General features: G+C 45.3%; 2 protein-coding genes across 3 annotated transcripts in view; one reads left to right on the plus strand and one right to left on the minus strand.

Annotated features, from left to right (window-relative positions):
- Positions 1-15,900, minus strand: part of GABRB3 (gamma-aminobutyric acid type A receptor subunit beta3) — a 194,520-nt gene that overhangs the window by 129,603 nt on the left and 49,017 nt on the right. The gene's annotated exons all lie outside the window — the stretch shown is intronic.
- Positions 4,222-15,900, plus strand: part of GABRA5 (gamma-aminobutyric acid type A receptor subunit alpha5) — a 72,951-nt gene continuing 61,272 nt past the window's right edge. Inside the window, exons 1-2 of one of the 2 annotated variants that reach the window (XM_083734480.1) lie at positions 4,222-4,671; positions 6,672-6,827. In XM_083734480.1, the coding sequence (XP_083590606.1) occupies positions 6,742-6,827 (86 nt within the window). In that variant the 5' untranslated portion in view covers positions 4,222-4,671; positions 6,672-6,741. Of the gene's footprint in view, positions 4,672-4,805; positions 5,197-6,671; positions 6,828-15,900 lie in introns of those variants that run through there. The other variant, XM_083734481.1, reaches the window with a different exon arrangement.

The following is a 15,900-nucleotide window of genomic DNA, read 5'->3' on the forward strand; positions in this document are numbered from 1 at the left end:
TGACACTTTAAAGAGCAACAAATTACAGGGTGTTTTTAATACTCCTGCTAGTAGTAATAATTCATATTAATGTTGTTTCTGTTTTCATATACATTGATTATAGAGCCATTATTAGCAAATGGACAGTGGTGGCCTCCTGTACTTTTAAACAATTGTATAGAATTGGGGTTTTCTTTTAGGAGGTGGAATTTGTCGTGTAGGAGCCGACAAATAAATCAGCTGCAGAAATTCCCCTTCCCCACTCCTGCAGTGAAACGCTACATGTTTCTGCAGATGCCCCATTGAGTTCGACAGAACTTGCTTTCAAGTAACTGTGCATAAGGCTGCCAAGTAGGAGATCTGGCTTTTGTGTGTGTGTGTGCTTCCAGGCATCCTTCCACAATACAGTGGTACCTCGGGTTAAGAACTTAATTTGTTCTGGAGGTCTGTTCTTAACCTGAAACTGTTCTTAACCTGAAGCACCACTTTAGCTAATGGGACCTCCAGCTGCTGCTGCCACGCCACGATTTCTGTTCTCATCCTGAAGCAAAGTTCTTAACCCGAAGTACTATTTATGGGTTAGCGGAGTCTGTAACCTGAAGCGTCTTTAAACTGAAGTGTCTGTAACCCGAGGTACCACTGTACAGCGTAATCCTATGCATGTTTACTTAAAGGTAATTCCTCCCCCCCCCCCCCCGTGCTCAGTGGTGCTTGCTCCTTAGTAAGAGTTCTTGGGAGTGAAACATTAACACCTCTATGAGGCTTGCATCATCAGCATCAATTAATTAATTAATTAATTAAATTTGTATACTGCCCTATACCTGCAGGTCTCAGGGTGGTTCACAACATAAAATCACAATCTAAAAACACAAAATGCATAATAAATATCAAAATGAGACTATCAGAAAGCTTTGCATGCCATCCACACTGTCAACCTAAGTTGGGGTTTCCAGGATTTCAGGAAGACACATTTTCTCCTGCTGCTGTGAGGTTGCTAAGAGTTTGAAATGTACACCATCGGACAAGAGGCTACTTTTGACATAGGGCATGATTCCCAGTGCATGGAGACTTTTGTCGAACGAGCAGCTCCCTCCACAAAAACAAGAACAGATTTCTGAAAGGCCTTTACTATCTCAGCCTCAGACTATTTGGCCCACTTCCTATGTTCCATTAACAGCTCTCCACGTGGAAGGTCTTCTCAAGAAGCAACCTTATATCGAGCCAGACCATTGGTTCATCAAGCTGACTATTGTCCACATGGATTGGCAGTGGCTCTTCAGAGTTTCCGACAGGGCAATTTCCTATCGCTAGGAGTCGAGGCCAGTAATTGAAGTGGAGAACTTCTACCAGTAGAGTCAGTGTGGTGTAGTGGTTAGAGCGTTGGATCTGGAAGACTAGGGTTCAAGTCCCCATTCAGCCATGAAGCTCACCAGGTGACTGGGCCAGTCACCATCTCTCTGTCCAACCTACCTCACAGGTTTGTTCTGAGTTAAAATGGGAAGGGAGAACCATATATGCCACCTTGAGCTCTTTAGAAGAAAGGTAGGATAGCTAATCATCATCATCAGTGCTATTTTCCTAGAAAAAGAGGTGTCAAAACTCACCATGGATGCCTCCCTTGTTCTCTTAGAATGGCAATGGCGCCCACCTGAGAGATGCTGGAACTGAGTTCCGGTGAGTTCCAGCTAAACAAAAGCCCTGATTATTATTATTCTTTAAGCATCTACTCAACCACTGAGCTACAGCACTTCCCCAGCATGGATGAGCTTTTCCTGCCTTCTTCTAGCACTAGGAACAATGGCCTCATACTGAATTATACCATTAGGGCAAACAGTCTAAGTCCAACCTGGACATGTCAGGGCTTGAACCTGGGACCTTCTCCATGCAAAGCAGATGCTGTGACATGGCGCTATGGTCCTGGCCACTAGCACAGAGGCCTTCTACACAATGAGATCAGTTCATAGCTTACATATCTGGAGAGAGAGTGCAACATGGAAAGAGCTGAAGAACATATGAAGAAGCCCTAGAGATGCCAACAAGGTAGCCAAATTTGGGGAGCATTCAGCATTCACTGTAGCAGGAGCTCCATTTGAAGGACCTCTGGATACTGTAGGTCAGGTCTGGGGATGCAGTGAAGGAACCAGGTACCAGCAGAGGACCAGAAGGGAGGAAGCAACAAGGGATGGAAGAGTTGATAAGAGCCAAAAGCGGCAGTGATGGGGAGGAGAAGCAGCTAGAAGGTGTTGTGTTAGGACTGCTGAGAGAGGAAACAGAGGCCAGGACTGTGGGGACACTGGGAAATGCAAAACTGGGCTAGCTTGTACTCTAATTCCACATGTGTGATGGTTGAAGGCAGATTGTGGTTGAAGCAAGGGAATATGCTCTGTACATGTACAGAGGAACTCCTTTTGCTGCTCCTGCTGTTGTTGTTGTTTTACAAAGTCCAAAGGCCTCAGCAACAGGGCCAGGCATTTCTCTCCACTGTGCTGAAACCAAGCCATACAGCTGCAAGAATGAAGCCCAGAGGAGGGCAAGGGCAACCACGACAAAGCTACTGCTTTGTGTATCATGCAGCTGAACTGCAAAACGTGATGCTCAATACCGGACACAGACTTTTGCATTCTGAGAATCTCAACTGTATTCTTGTCAAAAGCAACCATCTGGCTCAATTAACTGCAAAACAACAACAACAACAACAACAACAACAACATAATTCTAAACTGGGAAACATAAACCTAATGTAAGGTGGAATCTCAGAAACACAATTTGTGTGTGCGTTTACTCGTGAACAGAGCTCAGTCTTTGTCATATCTCTCTGCTCCTTCTCACAGTTGGCAGGAACAGTGAAAACATTGCAACCTAAGGAAAAAACAAGTGCAAATTTGCTTGGATCTAGATGTGCACTGGCGTGCTCTGGTCCATGGGGTCATGAAGAATCAGACACAACTAAATGACTAAACAACAACAGATGTGCACAAATCCAGACGTTTGTGAGAGATAATTCTGATTTCTTTTTCAGAAAGTGCAGGTGTAATTTATAGCCTAAGCCTACCAATGTTTACCCATGAACATGCTCACTAGGTTGAATGAGACTTGGTTAAGAGTGGTTGGGCTTACATCTTTAGGATTAAGACCCCTTGTAATGAAGCATCTGCCACTGATGTGGTTTCTACTTGTGTTATTGGACATACAAAGTTTGAGTTCCCTTGCTGAAATCCCTTCCTGCATTGTGTGCCATTTTCTTCTTCTCTCAGCCTTCATCATGTCCTTTTCTCATGATGGTGTCCAGATATCTGCTTCTGTAAAATGCTTGCAGGGGAGGAATTGTGTAAAGAAGTTGTAAGAAGAATGGAACTCACCCAAGGCAACTTGATGGTAGCAACAACTTTAATGTATTTTCAATCTTTGTTGGAAGCCGCCCAGAGTGGCTGGGGAAACCCAGTCAGATGGGCGGGGTACAAAATTATTATTATTATTATTATTATTATTATTATTATTATTATTGGGTGGGGTGAGATGGTGAGAATCAGCTGTCTGACCTACAACTCAATCCACTGAAGTGAAGGACATTCTCACCTCTTACAGGGTTTCAGAAAACACCATCCTTTTGCTATTAGTAAATATTAGGTTGGCTCCCAACTTAATCTTGCTTAGAGTAGGCTCATTGAAATAAATGGTTCTTACATTAACCATGACTAACACAAAACCCATTGATTTAAATGGGCCCACTCTAAGCATGACTAAGTATGGATCTAAACCAGTATCTGTTTAAATCACCTTTATCGTCTTGTGTTTGCATCTCAAGGTTGTTCCACCCAATGCATTGCTCGCATGCATACAATATTTATGTTCACATGTAAACATATGTATTATATAGACCCCGTTGCCAAGAAACCTTGATTAACTATGGTGAAGTTGCATGTGCATTTGAAGCCTCATCCTAATCATGTTTACTCAGAAGTAAATTGAGCAGGGTTGCCATCCTAGCAGCGGCAACACATATCTACCGCTACAAAATGCAACAAATATATCATCAGTTTTAAGCAAACACTTTTTAGAACAAAAAAGGGCTGGAAATCATTTTGCATACTGAAAATGCCCTCTCTCCTGTGTGTGCGCGCATGGACAAAATGAAAGATCTCTCCCTCTCTACGCTGCCTTCAAGTTTCCCCAAAGCGAAAAGCCCCAGTTCAGCACGCAAGAAGCCATCCTTTGCCTTCGGAATCCCCTTCCTTCGAAACAGCACAATTTAGGAAGCGCTTGCCTTAGCAGTCTCGAGTTCTCCTGTGTAAGGAAAGGGACTCACTCGGTGATTAATCTGGGCTATTTCTGCCATGCGTGCAGCGGCCTCTGCTGGCGCGCGTCTGCATGGCAGCCGTTCGACTACAAGCCGAGCGAGAAGCCATGTGGATTTTACGAGGGGAAGACTAGGGGTGACGGAGGGGACCAGGGGAGATCGAGGGGGAGCAAAGAGACACCCCCAAGCCGGCCAGGCAATCTTGGAAAGGGGGGTTGTTACTTGGATCTTTACCTTTGACTCCCCTCTAGACTCCCCCCGCCGCTACCACCACCACCACCACGCTTTTTTGGTGGAAGATGCTCTGTTAAGAGAGAAGCCTGGATCACCGCGGCAACCCCAGCTCAAAAGCAGAGCAGCAAGGGAGGCGAAATCCACGCGGTGGACCAGCGCTGGTAAGCTTTTCTTGGCTGCACGGCGAACTCGCGGTTGGGTGAGCGCTTCTCCACGGAGCAGGCGAGATCCGCAGGAGAGCAGGGGTGGTGGGCGAGGAGAACCGAGGGAAGGGAGTAAGGGAGGGTGGATCTCCTCGGGGGAGGCGACCCCCCAGTTCCTCAAGCCCGCCAGCAGGTCGGGAAGGGAGGCAAACTTTGCTGGCTGGCCTGGCTGCTCTGGCGCAGCTGCGCTCCATCCGTCCGCTTGGATCGCTCAGCGGACGCCGGTTGAAGGTGGGGGGCCGGGACGGGGAGGGTTTCCCCCGCCTCTGTCCCGGCTGGCCAGAGCGATGGAGCCGGAGGGAGAGCCGCACTTGTGCTCTTTCGCCGGAGTTTGCGGGAGTTGGAGAGCGCGGCGAGGCGCGAGAGGAGAACCGGGCGCTCCATCGGCTCCATTGCAGCAGCGGCGGCAGTAGCAGCAGCAGCGGGAGCGGGAGCAGCAACAAGGGCTGCAAGGCACCCCGTCCTGCGTGGATCCGGCCACGGGTACACAGCCATTTCCTTGGGTCAGAAGATGGAGGGGGGTGCATGCACACTTGGCAGGGAGATCTAGGCAGAGAGGGATCCAGAGAGTAATAGGATCTGGGGTGGGGATGGTGGTGGCTGTGATGGTGGTGGTGGTGGGAAAGTGGGGTGAGGCTGTTTGCGCGGGTCTGCGTGTGAATCCCCGGGCAAGAGATCAGTGGCAGAGAGGCTTTGCTGAGAGGTAAGGGGGACTGCTGCGGCTCTGCAGTGCCCTCTTTCTCTGGCCAAGCGAGGGAGGTGAAGCGGGAGAGACATTCGCTGGTCCAGATCTGGACCAGTTCGAAGGAGGAGGCAAGGAACCCTCTTTTCCACAGGAGGAGTAAAAAAAAAAAAAAATTTTTTTTTTAAATCATCTGCACTTAGGGCCAGGTCGTATCTCCACTCCTGGTGTCTTTCGCTGGTCACCTGAATTCTGCTTAGGGCTCGGTGGTCGCCACAGCACTTCGAAAAACGGAGGAGAACCTCCCTTCGCTGCTTCCATTGCATGGCTCGGTGGAGTGCAGGGTTATTTTAGTCTCAGGTGCGGGGGGTGGGGTGGGGGGGGGGGAGAAAAGCAGCCCAGAGTTGAAAGGCTGCTTTGTTTTGTCCCCTCTGCATCCCGATCAGACAGATCAGGAAGAGGATGGAGAGATGCTTCCCTCGCATACAGTCATAAGGAGATTTTTTAATATTTGGGGGGACGGGGAGACAGGCAGGTATGCAGGCAGGCAAATAAAGGAATACCAGTCAATCCTGCAAGCAGGTATTTTGTTGCCATGCCAGCCCCCCTCCCCATTTCCCCAACTCCTTAGTGTGTCGTTAAGGGGCTTTCAAAGCAAATGTGGCCTTTGCTTTCTATGTACCATTCTTTGTGTGTACTCTGACTTCCAGGGTGTATCAACTAGCTTCTTGCGGTTAAGAAAATAGCCAGGTGAGACAAAGGGCATCTGAGGGAAGTGTGTCTGTGTGTAGACATGCACACACACACACACACTAGCATATCATAATAATTAAAAAGAGGAAAGGTTAAGTGCCTATTTTGTAGTTTTCACACATTTGTTTTGCCATGGATGTTCCATTGTGAGCAGGGCAAGTACTTCCTTGCCTGATTTGCGACTCACGGATCAGATCTATCGCTATATCAATACATCTATGGAAAGGCACTTAATTATAGGAACTGGTTGCAACCTCAAAAGATCCCGAATACGCTGGGGTCCTCATTATCCAACCAGCTCCGGGTAACCGAATACACTTGGACATCCTTCATGTAGAGAGAGATGCTCGCACAACCTTATGTAAATTCCACTTCTCAACGAATTTGGGGTCTTTGAGGAATGTTTCGAATATCTCCCCAATGGGTTAGACAAACGATGTGTGGTGTATTGCTTGATATCTGACCTAGTTACTGTCTTTAAGTTAACACTTATGTGCATTTCTGCCTCTCTTGTCCTCTGCAGTTTCAGAACAAAGGTGGCGAAAGGTATACCCCTGCAAAATCAGCTGCTTCTATTAATAATTTCACTGGGAATGGACAATGGGATGTTCTCTGGTTTTATCATGATCAAAAACTGCTTTCTGCTCAGCATTTCTATGAGCTTAGCCAGTCATTTTGGGTAAGTTACCATATGTAACATGCTTATTATTATTATTATTATTATTATTATTATTATTATTTAAATGAATGGAAACCATTGGTTCTAAGGGGTTAAGAGAAGCATCCTAATGCATACTTGATACCAAGAAATGGATGTGGTACAATGAGAGAATGCTGGATTTGGAGTGACCAGGATTGTGGTTTTGCCAGCCTCAATTCCCCCATATGTAAAATAGCAACAATATAAGAATATTTCTGATCTCATGTAAAATACCAGACACACAACATGCAGAGTGTTTTACTGTCACCATCATCGTTATTTCTTCTTCAATATATGTAGTTGTAAGGGACAGGGATGTGAGCCGGTCAGTTCACTGTGTGCCTGAAAACACGATAAAGCAAGCAAAATAATTGCATGAGTAACTTGCTCATTAGCTTTCCCTGTTACTGCTTGTACCCTCCAGAAAGGGGAATTAAAGCATTAGTGAAGTGCACATGCTCCATGTGTATTCAAAACTTGTGCATCACACCGAAAGGCAGCAAGGCAGATGCACAAGTCCCTTCTTTGTGCATCGGCTTGAAGGGGGCGTCACTTACACACCTGCTTTCTGTCCCTTCTGGAAATGGGCAAAGCAACCTTCAGTTCCCCAGGCTATTGACCCATTATATCATGCGTAAGCACATTGTTTTAACTCTTCTGAGCATGTTTTGTGGCCTGAGTTTACTGCTACAGTGATTGCATTAGGAACAGGGATGTGGCAAGTAGACAATATGGGAGGCGGAAGCTCAGAAATGTCAGCCTTCCTTCTACTCGAATGGATCACCCCTTCTGGACTTTGGTCTAGTCCTCCTACACACAGGGCGAGAGTCAAATGCCCTGGGCCCTCCTCCTTCCTCTGTTCCCTTCCCTTCCTACAAAAGATGGTGAATCAAAGAGCAAGTCCCCTCGTCACTGGCAAATGACACTTTCAGTGCATCATTTCCCATTGGGTTATGGGGCTTGTCTGCAAGTCCCATAGATCCCTGGTTTCCTGACCTCTGCCTGAAGGCACCTTCTCCACTTCCCCTTGTGGTTGGTGGCTGATGGAAAGAGTAAGATGCTTGGGAAAAGAAGGTTAAACAACCATCAAGGGCAGTCCCAGACACCCCCCCCCCCCGAGCAGCAGCAAATGGCACTTTTCCAAGTCAAGGTCCACAGTACTCCTGGACAGGGCTTTTTTCCAGCCAAACTCAATTCCAGCACCTCTCAGATGGGTGCCATTGCCATTATAAGAGAACAAGGTTCGTGGTGAGCTCCAGCACCTCTTTTCCTAGAAAAATAGCACTGCTCCTGGACATATGCAGAATTAGCTTTAAAGGAATGTTTTATTTCAGATCAGTAAATGCAGCAAATAGCTAGTGCAACTCTGCTGCCTTCCCTTCCCGCAGGTACAGAAGTCTGCCTCCTCTGGGGGCAGGGATAAGTATTTTTTCATAAGTTGCAATATATCCTATGTTTATGAACAATTCCACCCCTCTCCCATAATTTTGTAGTCTTTATCCATAGAGGATTACTAGTGTAACCTTATCCTCTTCATGCTTTTATTATTTTTGGTGGGGGAGAGAGAGAATGAAGATTGTGTAGGTGGGGGGGGGGACTGCTGCTACAGCCCCCCTCCTCCCCCCCCCCCAGCAATTGCTGCCTGCAGTGGACACTTTCCTCTGCCTAATGCTGAGGGCTGGCCCTGTTCAGGGCAAAAAAGAGAGAAACCCAAGCTTCAGGATTGTTTGATTCATATAGCCAAGCAGCCGATCTGATTTATGAGCTGAGCAGCCGGGGTCTTGCCCTCTCCTCCATAAGAAGAGCCAGGCTTGTGTTCCAGCACTTCAGCGCTCTGGGATCACAAAAGTCAGCATCGCTGTAAATCAACAGAAGGGAAGCGTGCCCATAGGTTGCAAGCTCCTGGTTAGCTGAAGGAAGTGGGAATACTGTTAGGACAATGGCTTGCTTTCTACCTATATTTGTTTAACTCTTTCCTGTGTACTTCTGGAAATATGAATTCGCTAGGGTGGCCTTAGGCAAGCCACCCTTCCAGACTCAGGGCCAAACTAGCAGTGGGGGGTTGTTTTCTTAGGCAGTGAAGAGACCTGATCTCCATTCAGTTCTTGGTGGGAGAGTGAAAGCTGTCTTCATCACTGGAATCAGACTCCTCTCCCTCGATGATTAGTTAAGGAAAAGCAAGGCACACAGCTGCCTGCTACATACTGGATGCACGTCTATTTTGACCCCCCACTTCTTTTTTTGAAATATTGAAATATACTGGCCCACCCTATAAAATGGTTGCAAAGATCAGAAATAAAGAAAAACCACTCAAAGGTGCAATAGAAACACTGAACAATTACTACTGAATGAATCTGAAAGTTGCATTTGAGAAATTGAGGGGGGGCGGGAATCAAATCAACACTTTTGGTGAACCCCTTGGGGCAATGTTTTAGTAATGTGCTATACAGGCAAGCATTGAGGTTAAATCCAGAGTTACTACATTCTTACTTGATTGTTGTAGGGAAAGGAGAAAACTCGTGTTCTTGCAATTAACAATGCAACTCTGGTGGATTTCAGTGGAACATCAATTTTAACCAGAAATGTACTGAGATTTTTTTTTGCGGGGTGGGGGAGTTTTTTTTTTTTTTTAAATGCACCCTTGTCCTTTCCTCAGAGCTTTGTAGAAATCTTATTTCACAAAAACAATGTAATATAGGTTAGTCAAGTTTCATGTTTTAGATAACAAACCAAGCCAGATGTTGCAAATACTTGGACCTCAGGACCTTAACTAGAACGAGAACAACAGAAAGTTTTCCTTGAATTTGATTCATCCTCCCCAGATTTTTGTTTGATGAAGTCACAACAAAAGAAATGGAAAAACAAAAGCAGACAAAACAGGCCAATTGCCCAGAACACGGTAGAAACTCATAGTGGGGTAAATCACAGTTAGGAGGGGCTGGGATGAGCTATGCTGGATCACTGGTTCCAGTGGAAAGTGACATATTGTTCTGGTTGCCTGGGCAGTTGGGACACTGATCTCTGCTTACTTGGTAGTTTAAGAAGCAGGGTGGTGAAGAATAAGGGTTGTCGGAGCAGAAATGTGAAAGGAAGATGGGAGCTGACCAAGGAAGCCCTCTGCAATAGCTCCCAAGATCACAGCAGACAAGAGTGAAAGGGAAAAGGAGTGAGGGTGAAGCCAACCTCTAGCACTCTTGCTTGGGGTTGTTTGTACTGATACACCATCAATAAAAAGGACAGAAATTTGTGCATAAAGTTTAAATGCATGTGGTTCCTATAGTTTAAAGCGAAATGCAGATTGCCATTGGGAGGATGACTGACAAGGTGACCTGGGTGCTGTCCAGGTGCTGATTGTGGATGAGCAATTTCAAGGTCCTTCTTCTCCCAGCTTATGGTTCTTGGACCCAGACAGGGCATTAAAAAACTTGATGCCATCAAATAGAGGTTTGTCCTCTGACAGCTCTTTAAAAGGAGACTGTCCTCTGTAAAGTATGGTGCATGAACACCCTAAAGCTAGGCCAAGTAAGCTTATCTGCCCAGGACACTCATGGAGTTGTAGTTCTGTGTGGAAGGTTAGGGATATCTAGCAGGGGCTTCCATCTGAGCACCTCCATTACAGTCTTGCAAGCAGGACCTAAGAGCAACAACCCCTTCTCCACTGGTGATGCCCAGCAATTGGCGGTCAGTCATACTGTCTCCAGCTGGGGAGGTAGAACATAGCAGTGCAATTCTCAGGACTCTTGGTAGGAAGTCAGGCCAGACAAAACAAGCCTAAAACTGATTTGTGTGTGTCACATGAGTTGTAAATCGGCTCTCTGTCTTTGCTTTTATATAAGGTTCCAGAAACGTGAGGACACAGGTTCTGCTGCTTTGCAGTTCATGCGTCTGTCAGTATTTGCGTTGTTTAGCTTCATTATTATATTGAACAGAGTATTGAGCAAATGATTGCTAGGGGCTTATTTAGCCAAGAGTGCTGGGGGGAAAAGGAATGGAGGTTTGCCTGAAGTTTCCAATTCTTAAAAAAGAACAGCAGAAAGTAGAGGGAATAATAGTTGTTTACCTTGGCCATTGACTTTGGACCAGACACATTTAGTGTTAAAGTGCTGGACTGCAAATATAATTAGATATTAAGAAATAAAGTTGGTAGTGCCCCGTCTGTGGACGTGCCCTTACAAGTATGACAGGCACTGACGCTGTTAGCATTTCTGGGCCAAGTTAAGATTTATTTGCCCAGGTATTTGAAGTTTTGTAAATTGATGAGTATTTCATCTGTTGTCTCTCTCTCTCTGTGTGTGTTTTTATAAGATTCTTCCATTGTTGGATGTTGCATTTTAGTATCCGTTAACTGCTATTTTATGATTTAGTAGATGGTTTTAATGGGTGCCCATCAACATAGTATGTTGATGAAGGGAAGGTTCATGATAAAAAATATATTTTAAAAGAGAAGTAAATGAGATCTCACTAAGCCAAATAGCAGCTTTGGGGAGGGTGATGAAGAGGAGGAGGAGGAGGAGGAGGAGGAGGAGGAGGAAGAAGAAGAAGAAGAAGAAGAAGAAGAAGAAGAAGAAGAAGAAGAAGAAGAAGAGGTAGTGGTGGAAAGGATGAATAAGAGGGATGAGAAAAAGTTAACATCTCTGCGTATTTGTTTCTCCATCCCACTTAGAATAGAAGTGGGCATGTCTTGCCCATATAAGAATACACGAGAAAAGGTTGCTGCTGCAAGGCAGGGAAAGTACAGAAAAGGGAAATGTGAAATACTCTCACACACCCTGCTCTGCTTATATCACGGCCATGTGCAAATCAGTGGTCACTGGTGCCCATTCGGGCAGAAGGCAGAGAGACCAACAGTGGTAGAGCCAAGCCAATGACAGGCAAAGCCATGAAGGTGGAGACTAGCTGAGGGAAAACAGAGGCTGGAAGTGCAGTGCCCCATTTGCCCCAATGGACCAAGCTCCGCTGATTCAAATCCCCTTTAAAGACACTTCAGGAATTGAATCGGCTTTCTCGAAACAGGAGCTTGCTCGAGACAGGTGCTTTTGAAGAATGAGCATCATTAGGCACTCAAGTTCTTTAGATCTGGCAAGGAACTGGGATGGAGTGGTGTGCTGCCCTCAGCAGCAAGTTTCCCAAAGAGAAGGAATGCAGCAGATCTGGAGCTTTAGAACACACAGTGGCAAATGCTTGGCTTTCTGGGGTCACCTGAGACCAGGAGCATGCTCAGTAAGGGTGCTAGACTGTCCGCCTTGAATTGCCTGTGGTTCCTGATTCTGGCTAGCAGCAGGAACACCACTACCCAGAATCCTCAGGTGATCCCAGAGAGGTTGTCCCATTTGCAAAGCTCTTGGTGGCTCATCTGCAAAGCTCCCACTTGGAGCCTCCTCCTTCAGAATAGCTCATCCTATTTTAAAGCAGGAGAGTGGACTAAATTATCTATCTGCATTCTTTCAGCTATTATGAGTCTTAAATGCAAGCCAACATTTTCTAGCTGAAATTTGGCCTTGTATCTTCTTTCATTCTCTGATTCTATTAAAAAAAACAAAACCACACACAATCAGATGCAGACGCCAGAACCAGGAAAATTAGCCCTCTTGTATGATTCAGGATAAAGCTTTCCCAATGAATGGTAACAAAATCAGGCGTTTTAGTACAAGACCAACCCGGCAGGGTTAGGCAGCTTTTCTGCATTCTGCCTTTTATCCTTGCAGTAAAGCAGTTCTTAAAATTGGTAAAACTCACCGAACAAATCCCTGTAACCAACTGCAGGGGTAAAGTTCCTAATTCACTGCAATGTTGGCTGTAGACTGTCCTGATGCTCAATTCTCTCAGCAATGCAGGGATGTGTGGAAAACGTGCATAATAAAGCACAGAAATTCTGTCCTCGTTTAGCTGCGGTTTTGTAACTAGCTTGTGAAATGTTTGGGGATTCCTCAGAAAGGCCCTATAGATCTTCATAAGGCTGGGTCCCATAATTTAAAGCAGCATTTTCAGCAAAGCCGTTTGACACCTAGAGTTGTTGTTTGTCACAACCAGGCACTTCTGTAATTACTTTTTGTTTTACGGTGCATTTTGTAAAAGCAGTAAACTAAAATCCAATGTACTATAAGAGATTCAATATATGGCCTTCCTAGTCACTGTAGAATTCAGAGAGGCCTCTTTTATTCATAGGCTACTATGCAGCTAAAGTATTTGCCAGCCACTTGGATAGCATTTTTTGGCCAAGAAGTACAATATGAATCCTGGGGGGAAATAAATGTTTAGGAAGTAGAGCCAAAACAAAGTTCGTTGTAAATTTGCAGCATAGCGATGCTTCAAAAGGCTTTTTTTAAAAATGCAACATCCATCCAAAGCTGTAACAATGGAGAAAGTTCCTCCCAAATTAGTTTCAGCTTTGGTTTTAATACTGTAGCAAAACATACGCAATGTATCTTGTTGTCAGGACAGAAGCCTCAAAATGCTACTAAATATATATCTTGAAAATGCTTAATTTTGAAGAAGAGAAATTTACTAGGTGACGCACTGGCTATGCTTGAAATCCACACCTAACTATCCAAATTTAAGCAGGTGTGGTGGTCACTCCCCCTCCCCTTTTCTGTACACCCAAAGCTGCTCTCCCCTCAAACCCATGAACCTATACTGATAAAGGTAAAGGGACCCCTGACCATTAGGTCCAGTTGTGACCGACTCTGGGGTTGTGGCGCTCATCTCGCTTTACTGGCTGAGGGAGCCGGCGTACAGCTTCCGGGTCATGTGACCAGCATGACTAAGCCGCTTCTGGTGAACCAGAGCAGCAGACGGAAACGCTGTTTACCTTCCTGCCAGACCTGTACCTATTTATCTACTTGCACTTTGACGTGCTTTCGAACTGCTAGGCTGGCAGGAGCAGGGACCAAGCAATGGGAGCTCACCCCGTTGTGGGGATTTGAACTGCCGACCTTCTGATTGGCAAATCCTACACTCTGTGGTTTAACCCACAGTGCCACCCGCATTTCTAACCTATACTGATACATTTCAATAAATGTTTAAGTGGTGAATATCCATACACACATGAAATTGGGGTGGCAACTGCACCTACATTGTTTGAGAATTGGGAAGAGGGGGGAACTCCCCCTCCCATCATTCATCTCTGGTCGAAAAGTTCAAGGAAACCCAATATCTGTTTTCCAAAGTCAGAGAGCTCCAGATATGCTCCAGTAAGATACTTTGCATATTCCCTCACTCACTTCAAATATAGGAGACAGTTTTGCGAATGTATTATAATGTGTCAACTCAGATCACGGCCTTTCCACCCTGACATGAGCTGGACATTGTATAGATGGGGACGCTCTTAAGGGCGTGTTCTGCATTGATACGCAACAAATATTATTCTGGCATTCTGAAGAGATTGATTGTGATGGATAGCTCAAAGTCTTCAACATGGGAGAGGCATCTGCCAGTCTTTAGCAAAGACAATATGCTGCAACAGGACAATACTCTGCCATTTCCCTCCATCAGTGGATGAGGTGAGTAGCCTTCCCTAATCTGGTGCCTTCCAGCTGTTTTGAACTACAACTCCCATAAGCCCCAGGCAGCATGACCAGTGGTCAAGCGTTATGGGAGCTGTAATCCAAACCAACTGGAAGGCACTAGCTGAGTGAGTCATTCAAAGTACTTCACATATATAAGTGTCCCTCCCTCCCTCCCTCCTTACTGTACTCGTACTTTTTTTGTCACTTTTGCAAGCTGAAGACAGAGAACAGTTGCTGATGTTAATAGGGATATATATTGTATGTTATTGTGTTCTTCCTTCAAGGGGTTGGAGGAAATATACACAGTTCTCCCCTGCCATTTTATATTTACAACAACCCTGTGAGGTAGCTTAAGCTGAGAGGCAGTGCCAGGCTTCATGGGTCAGGGAAGAATTGTATTGTGAGTCTCCTTGCACCACTACTCGTCACTGACTTCCCACAGTCATTTTCTTCAGAGTTTTTAGAAAAGTGATGCTGTGCTTGGTGTGTACTGCACATTCCTCTTTGGCCCCTGATTAAGAGTTTGGTATTGTTTAAAAACCTGCAAACACTATTTGACCTGAGGCAACGGGGGCAAATGGAAGAGATGTCTGTACACCATGACAGCTAATGGTTCTCTCTGAAAGCACTTTCAGCTTTCTTTAAAATGGTTCTCTGCCTCATGCCGTACCCTTTCTTTATGAAGATATTGTAAAGTATTCTCTGTGCCTCCTTGTTCATTAGATTTGCTTCTTTTCCTGGGAAATAAATTTACAAAGGGACTGAATCATAAAAACTCAGTCTCCCTGTTGTGAAGAGACACTCTCAGAGATCTCCATTTCCACGGATGAGATCCATGCATCCCAGAGCCATCAATGATAAGCAGAATTTGTATCAGGAGCTACATTTCACTTGATGTCAAAACTAATCCATCGGTTTTAATTACAGAAATGGAAGGAGCTCATTAAGGGCAAACCTCGTTGACGTAAGATTCTTTCCCATAGAACATTCACCAGTGTGTGTTTTTTTTTTAATATTTCAGAAAAGCTCTACACTCTCCCAGTAGCTAATAACTCCCAATATTTTGTTTCTGATCAAGCCACATAAATCATGCCCACCAATAACTTTGGTGATCGCTTTCTATTTCAGTACTTCTGAAGTTGTGGAACAGAGAAGTATTAAAGGAAAGAAGGAACTAGGGCACATACTGGTATGGTGCAGTACCTGGAGTGTTTGATTTGGATGTGGGGAAGCTAGGTTTTAATACCCAATCAGCCCTGGAGGGCTCAACCCAACCTACCTTTTAGGGTCATAGTGCAGCAGAATGCCCCTCTGAGCTTCTTGGAGGATACAGATATAATACATATCCCTTTCTGTAGTTTCACAAATCCTACATACCAATATGCTGCCAGCCTGAGTCAGACAAACACAAATTCTTGCTTGACTGAATACTCTCCCATATTGGTCGGTCAGATGGGGTGCTCAAAAGCAGGTTGCAAGCCCAATAGCCCTCTGCTGCAGTTGTTGCTCACCATGTTCAGACTCATAGTGCCTTTGATCACAGAGGC

The sequence above is a fragment of the Podarcis gaigeae genome (genome assembly GCF_964106915.1).
Source record: "Podarcis gaigeae genome assembly, chromosome: 4".
Classification (NCBI taxonomy): Eukaryota; Metazoa; Chordata; class Lepidosauria; order Squamata; family Lacertidae; genus Podarcis; species Podarcis gaigeae.